Here is a 7,932-nt window from a genome sequence, read left to right as displayed (position 1 = left end):
AAAATCCCTGCGGCAAAAAAAGCTAAAAATTACCAAAATACGGAATAAAAATGAATGCTGTCATTAATGTGTTTGTTATGACATTACACATACACTTACAACATGTATACAGTATAAAATGTTGGAGATTTTGATGTGTTGTATAAGGCTTTTGAAGGTGAGTTGTTATGATCCGCTGCCCGGATCATATTATGTTTAGGTTTTGAATATTTTTTGTTCTGCTAATGTTTGACTTAGTTCCTAGTTGCACTTTCTTGTTTGTTCTGTTACCATAGTTACTTATTAGTTTCACCTGCCACTTATTTCCGGACGCGCACCTGTGTTGTAATTACTTTCATTATTTAAGCAGCCTGGGTCCATTGTTTTGCGGTAAGCAACAATCGCGTTCATGTTTCTGATTCCTGAATCTGTGCTAAGTGTTAGCCTTAGCTTCCTGTGCGTTCGGCATGCTGCTGTAGTGTTTCCTGAATCCATGCTAAGTGTTAGCATTAGCTTCCCGTGCGTTCGGCAAGCGTTTCTTTTGTTTATTTCTGCCCGTTTTGTACTGTGTCTGAGTTATTAAATTATCTTACCATTACGTTGTCATCCGGAGTGTCCTTTGCATCCCTGGGGAGAACTAAATCCCGTATCACAATGCACCACGAGCGTGATATGAGTAGATCCAATCCCCATTACCTGTATTGGCAACTGCCTCTTGTTAGCAAGTTTTTCCAATTTAGAATGCACAAAAAAAGAAGACATTGTCCAACATAAGGATTGCTAAAATTCCCCCAAAAAGTGCAGTTCCTCTTCAACCTTCTGGTTGTGGATGTGACCAGTGTTCAGAAAAAATACTTTCTAAAAGTAATGAATTATAGTTTCTTGTTACTTTACCAAAAAGTATTTGATTTACTAACAATATTTGTTTTAAATTAATTTTATTAATTATTACAGAAAGTAATAAAAGTGTTACTTAAAAAAACAAAAACTCGAAATATCTGGCATTTGCAGTTCAGAGACAATTTATGAGGGCGGAGTGTGTGAGCTTGTGTACCTGTTGCCAAGTGATGTGTGACGTCAGCGACAGCATGCACTGAGCAGCATTTTAACTTAGCTGTGTTCATAAACGTAGCAGCGGTAGTTTACATGCAGGGCCGGCAGCTATGTTAAATCATTTCACTGGATTGTGTTAGTGCTAAGTAATAAAGAGATTAAATGTGCTTCAATGGCTGTTTTTTCTCCTTGTCCACAAACGGATGGCAAGTTTGTCACATCAATCATTGCTCATTTTTCCCTCATGGCAGTTGTGGGAGTGTGTGTATGTGTGTGTGTGTGGGTGTTTACTTAGCCTGCATGTTGTTTGCTTTGTCCCCCCTCCTATTTAATACCAAGTTAATTTTAGTGTGGTGCAGGTTGTTGCTTTTATTACTAAAAAGTTACTTCCTGCATTTAACTTGCTGTGCTTCTGAGGCTATCTTGTTGACATGCAGCCACATCGAAAGTAGTGTACCACCTTACATTAAAGGCATCTGTTACGGCGTAGTAAAGTACATACAAGTAAATACCATAATTAGATTACTCGTTACTGGTAAAAGTAACAATGTCAGTAACGCCATTATTTTATAGCGCCATTTTTCCTAACACTGGACGTGACTCATGTGACATGTCAGCTGATGTTTCTATGAGTCAGAATAAGGGGCAGCTGGAGACCAAACATAAGATGGAAGGAGGCACAGAAAGTAGGGAGACTCTTCCCAAGACCCCTGCCTTATTCAACACTATCCAAGGAGCACGACACTTTGTGCACCCATCTGCCCAGCTTGTGTCCGAGCAGTGTTGTCCCATGGGTCTGGGTGGGCATAGTCTCTGTTCAATCCCGCAGGGTCCTCTACGAGGCTTGGTTCTCTAGAGGTCTTGACTGTGATCAGCCCATCTGAGACTGCAGCGAAAGTCACGGCTGGTGGCTCTGACGGTAGCGAATTGATTGGGAACGAAGCAAGACCTTGGTGTACTGAACCTCAGGCATAATAAGCTTCAGGCAGGGTTCGTAGGCAGAGCTGGAGAATCCACGGCTCAGGTTGGTGGGAAGGTCGTAGCCCACTATCTCCACTTTGGCACTGGGTTGCCAGGGCCGCAGCTCCTTGTACTCTATTTGCGCTGCTGGGCGAAAGAGAGGACTACGCCCACCGAAACAACTCTGGAGCAACCTCTCCTGGGCTACCCGGAGGAGGCGAACCTCCCGGGCCACGCAGGCCGGGCCCAAAACTGACAACCGGTGCCACAATGAGGAGTTGAAATGGTCATAGAGGCGTGCGTCTAACCAATTCCATGTCCGGATTTTAGCAGAGAGGCCTGGGGTGAGCTGGTGTTTGGAGCTGGCCGTGCGCATGTTGAGCTTCACATACGCAATATCGTCGAGGTCCCAGGAGAGAAGGTGACGCAGCAGAACAAGCGACTCGTCAAAGTGCTCAGCAATCATCACCAAGGAAAAGACGCGCTCCACCTCATCTACCAAGAATTGTGCATACGCCGCGTCTGTAGAGGCGTGGTCCTTGTCCCCACCCAAGTCAAATGTCACCGTGTTGCGGGCGTACATGGAGCGCTTGTCCTGAGGGCGGTAGTAGTGCCAAGGCTGCTCCAAAAAGGACTCTAGAGAGCCATTGGCGGCCTTAAAGCTCTCACAGTGCTGGTTGTAGTAGCTGAACAAGGACTCAAACATAGCGGCCGGTTCCCTCAGTATGGTGATGTAGATGGTGTCATTGGGCATGAGGCGGTGCAGCTCCGCCTTCCTGAAGCGCATGTGACTGCTGATGATGTTTGGCGGAAGCGTGTGGGGATGCACAAAGTGAGCGCTGAAAAGACGTGGGTAGCAGAACTGGTGACTGCATGCCCGGCCGGGCAGCGCCACCGTCAGGTTGTTGCGCTCTGCGAAGCGAAACAGAAGGTTTTGCATGGTGGTGCTGGCCGTCTTGTGGGTTTTTAGGAACGCCACGTTGGTGTGCTTCATTTTCAGGCCCGCTGGGCGATTAGAGGACAGGGCAGGACAGATTGCGTGGAGATCCTGCATAGTCCTGAAGTAAAGATGTATATTTGATGTTACTGATTGCTTGTTGTTATTTACTCAAGTGTTTGCTCACTCACCTGCTCCAATGGCCGCCACTGTGCAGCAACAGAGTCACCATGGTAACAACCGTGAAGGCCAGGAAGATCTTCTTCTGCGACATTCTCCCTGTCTGTGTTCTACAATGGCATCAAATGAGGAAACATGAGGTAGTCAAGGGATAGGCTTTAAGACTTGAACAAAATAACAACCAGCAAGGCAATGTGTGTAGAAAGTGCATGTAAAAGCCAGAGCCGAGGTGAAATACTGTGTGGAATTTGTGGAAAAGTGGGAATGTTTGGCACGTGGAAAACTGTTAGTGAAAAGTTATTTTGTAATTTTGCCCAAAAGAAGATCATCAAGCACGCTTTACCAGGACAAATCTGCATTCTACTCCTCTTGGCCGATATGCTTAAATTCCACAGCCAGGGTTGAGCCCCCAACCTTGCTACTGCCAGAACTGCACAGAAACATGCCCCCCTCGACCAGGTATGATTATATATATATTCATTGATATTCTATATTTCTCGTTGCTATTTTTAGGAAAAAATGACAAACTGTACTTATCAGCAAGCTGCCATACATATAGTCTTCCCAAAGTTGTGAAATTTAAAAAGGATTACTCATTCAAGTAGGGGAAGCTCCTTTTCAGCTACTTTCTAAACCAGGGGTGTCAAACTCAAATACAGAGTGGGCCAAAATTTAAAACTGAACAAATTAACCTTTTAATAGGGACCAAAACAAGTTTTGCATTGAACATTGAACAATTAAGGCTTATATACAGTAAGTTTATAGTGACATGCAAAATTGAGCTTCAAATAATAATAATAATAATAATTAAAAAATATCAATGGCTTTTCAAATAAATTTTAAGTACAAATGTAAGGCCTCTTTTCTATTTGCAGCCTTCTGAGGTAAATATCAAAATATATTGCAATGTCCCGAAATATTTAGTGCTGCAAGGCGTTCTGGGTATTTGTTTTGTTGTGTTTATGTTATGTTACAGTGCAGATGTTCTCCCGAAATGTTTTTGTCTTTCCTGTTTGTTGTGAGTTCACAGTCTGGCGCATATTTGTAACAGTTTTAAAGTTGTTTATACGGCCACCCTCAGTGTGATCTGTATGGCTGTTGACCAAGTATGCATTGCATTCAGTTATGTGTGTGTAAGAGCCGCATATATTATGCGAGTGGGCCTGCACGCTGTTTGTATGCAGGAAATGCGGACGTGACGACAGGTTTTAGAGAATGCTAAAGGCAGTGCCTTTAAGGCAAGCCCCTAATATTGTTGTCCGGGTGAAAATCTGGCGAATGCTTGCCCCGGGAGATTTCCGGGAGGGGCACTGAACTTCGGGAGGATTGGCAAGTGTGAGAAATTGCGGTGTTACAGTGGCACCGCTGCTGTGTAATAACGGCGGGCCAGCTGTAATGTTAATTTGATACTGCCTCAAGGGCCAAATTAAATTACACGGTGAACCAAATTTGGCCCACGGGCCAGAGTTTGACACCCATGTTCCAAACATTAATACAGTCTCCAATAAAAGTAATAAAACATATAAAGATGATATATTGTACAAAGAACTCATCATTTAGGGGACATCTACTCGGAACAACAAAATGTACATTGAAAAATGCTTTGGCAGTGGTTTATATTTTGATATTGCTTAGTCACTTATCTTACTGTCTAGCAAAAATAGATTCAGCCTCAGGCAGATCATGCAATCATCATGCGGAAGCTCAACATCAAGGCCAGCTGAGGCCAAGCCCACTTTCCATACACTTCCAGAGACACTGAGCGGGAAAAAAACAGCATTCATCCAATGACCGTCTTGTATAGCTGCAGTGAAACAACCCACTCTGTGCTACCCCAATGAAGTCAGTGGACGCTCAGCTTTAACGCTGTTTAATGCACTGGGACACTACCATGATTAATGAGAAGAAAGATGATGCACCTGTCAAAAAAGGAGCTGATTTAGACCAAAAAATTAAGACATTCTAGCACATATTCAGTCAATGAAATGTAAACATGACATATTTCACCACTTAATTTTTTGGCATTTTAGAGGAACCTGAGCTTCCCTTGCAGTCTTAGTGAAAGCGCCACAGAAAAAGTCCAATGATAATTTTCCTTATAAATGTTGTTACAATGTTGGATACATGTGTTAAACAATACCAAAGCATAACATCATGAGTTGTGTATGCCCCTGAACACTGTCTTACAGTCTTAACAGTGGACCATTTGTAATGTCACATATTGACAGATGTACATTTGTGGTCATTCTCGGCCATGCCGTGTCCGTTTCCTCCCTCTCTGCTGAGGCAACACAGTTGTGTCATTCATTCTCTACTCAAGCACTCCCGCCTGCTCTGATATCCATAAAATAAACACTTCTTAGTCTATTTGTCCATAACATTTTACACATGGCAGTTTTGTCAAGAAGGGCCACTAAGAAATTACCATTCAGTGGTGTAAAGCACGTCGCCACTGGACTCTAGAGCAGTAAAGATGTGTTCTCTGGAGTGATGAATCACGCCTTTCCATCTGCCAATCTGATGGATGACTCAGGGTTTGGAGGTTGCCAGGATAATGATACATTTCGGACTGCATTGTGTCAAGTGTGAAATTTGGTGGAGGAGGAATTATGGTGTGGGGTTGTTTTTCCGGAGTTGGGCTGGGCCGCTTAGTTCCAGTGAAAGGAACTTTGAATGCTCCAGGATATCAAAACATTTTGGACAATTCAATGCTCCCAACCTTGTGGGAAAAGTTTGGAGCGGGACCCTTCCTCTTCCAACATGACTGTGCACCAGTGCACAAAGCAAGCTCTATAAAGACATGGATGACAGAGTCTGGTGTGGATGAACTTGACTGGCCTGCACAGAGTCCTGACCTAAACCCGTTAGAACACATTTGGGATTAATTAGAACGAAGACCGAGAACCAGGCCTTCTCAACCAACATCAGTGTGTGACCTCACCAATGCGCTTTTGGAAGAATGGTCGAAAATTCCTATGAACTCACTTCGCAACTTTGTGGACAGCCTTCCCAGAAGAGTTGAAGCTGTAATAGCTGCAAAAGGTGGATCGACATTAAATTGAACCTTATGGGTTAGGAATGGGATGGCACTTCAAGTTCATATGTGAGTCAAGGCAGGTGGCCAAATACTTTTTGGCAATATAGTGTATCTTATAGAACCATTAAGTTCTTACTATGGTATTACAGCATGGTCTCTTCCAGCATGCGCTCTGTATAAATGTAAATGTACAATTTTTGCAAAACTACATTATTTATGTCACAATGGTACAAAACATGTCATATTAAAATGTGGAAAAACAAAAAGGTGTTCCAATTGGGATTCACACACTTGAATGTGTGGCCAGCTACCACTTAATCACCATATATATTATCATGAAATTAGTTATAGTCCTATTAGTCACCTGAAAATATGTAGTGTCCTATCATCTGCCAAGTATTGACAAGAATGTAATCAAAGCGTGTGGCAACGCAGCCTGAACGTTGAACGCCCATATGACACCATCACTATGCTGTGGCTGCTGTGTAAAACCTAGATTGGGGACATTTTGCTTCGAAGTGCTGTGGAAAAAGAGCATAAACGATTATCTGTGTGACCTCTATTCCTGCAGCGTGTGATTGTCATAAAAACAGCCCTGACCGAAAGGACAACGGTGAAAGATTATTATGTATTGTTGTGCATGGCTGCCTTCATGCATTGATATCGTCTGTAGCATCCTGCACACGCACACACACGCCATGTAACGCCACGCAAATGTCCTCGCTCAATTTGAATAAAAAGCTAACACGTTAAGATCGAAGAGGGCCGGCAAGGACCAACCTTTGTCATCTACGTCATATAGCTGCTCCAGATAGTCAGCTTTTTGTCTTTTTCCTCCTGTCCTCTGGACGCTGAGGAGACCCCCACTCAACGCTCGCGCCCATCCTACCCCTCCCGCCTTGTCGCGTCGCTTTGAACAAAAAGCCACATAGAAATAATCAAATTACAAATCTAAATCCCATTAATTTTTATTTTTTTATTTTTGGAGAATTAAACATATATGATCATTTTATTTTCCAAGGGGAAGCATGTTGCAAACCAACAGAACCAACATATAACCAACATATTACCGCCAAGGCATATGCATGTACTGCTCCCTTGTGGATATAATAACACATGACAACCACTGTGCTGGTCAGAATAAACAATTTAAAACAACCAAATAAATGATTAATTTGAAAATATTATTTTGACATACTTAAAGAGGAAATTTTCAGCTAGTAAATAACAACTTAAGCATTGAACTAATGTGTGTTTGTACCAGCAAGCCAAACAAAACAAAAAACAAATAAGAGATGCACAATCTTCATTAATGATTAATTTGAAAAATGCTATGCTTAAAATGCTACATACTCGCGTTTGTACAGTAGGTAATAAATATAATAAAATTTGTATTTAGTACAATTGGAAAGCTCGAGTTGATGACAAATATGTCCTACTTTATTTCATGAAATTAACCATGAATATGACGTCATTTGATTGATTGATTGATTGATTGAAACTTGTATTAGTAGATTGCACAGTTCAGTACACATTCCGTACAATTGACCACTAAATGGTAACACCCGAATACGTTTTTCAATTTGTTTAAGTCAGGGTCCACGTTAATCAATACATGGTACAAATATATACTATCAGCATAATACAGTCATCACACAAGTTAATCATTATAGTATGTACATTGAATTATTTACATATTTACAATACGGGGCGTAGGATGAGGAGCTTTGGTTGATATCAGCACCTCAGTCATCAAAAATTGCATCAACAGAGAAATGGACAATAG

General features: G+C 42.1%; 1 protein-coding gene across 1 annotated transcript; it reads right to left on the bottom strand.

Moving 5' to 3' along the window:
* Positions 1 to 746: 746 nt before the first annotated feature.
* Positions 747 to 7,051, bottom strand: gal3st3 (galactose-3-O-sulfotransferase 3). Its single transcript, XM_061913018.1, has 3 exons — positions 6,927 to 7,051; positions 3,121 to 3,219; positions 747 to 3,050 (listed from the first exon to the last, which is right to left on the bottom strand). The coding sequence occupies exons 2-3, from the start codon at positions 3,201 to 3,203 to the stop codon at positions 1,931 to 1,933; spliced, it is 1,203 nt and encodes a 400-aa protein (XP_061769002.1). The 5' UTR covers positions 3,204 to 3,219; positions 6,927 to 7,051; the 3' UTR covers positions 747 to 1,930.
* Positions 7,052 to 7,932: the final 881 nt, after the last annotated feature.

The sequence above is a fragment of the Nerophis ophidion genome, linkage group LG10 (genome assembly GCF_033978795.1).
Source record: "Nerophis ophidion isolate RoL-2023_Sa linkage group LG10, RoL_Noph_v1.0, whole genome shotgun sequence".
Taxonomy (NCBI): domain Eukaryota; kingdom Metazoa; phylum Chordata; class Actinopteri; order Syngnathiformes; family Syngnathidae; genus Nerophis; species Nerophis ophidion.
This window is presented reverse-complemented; position numbering and strand designations above follow the sequence as displayed.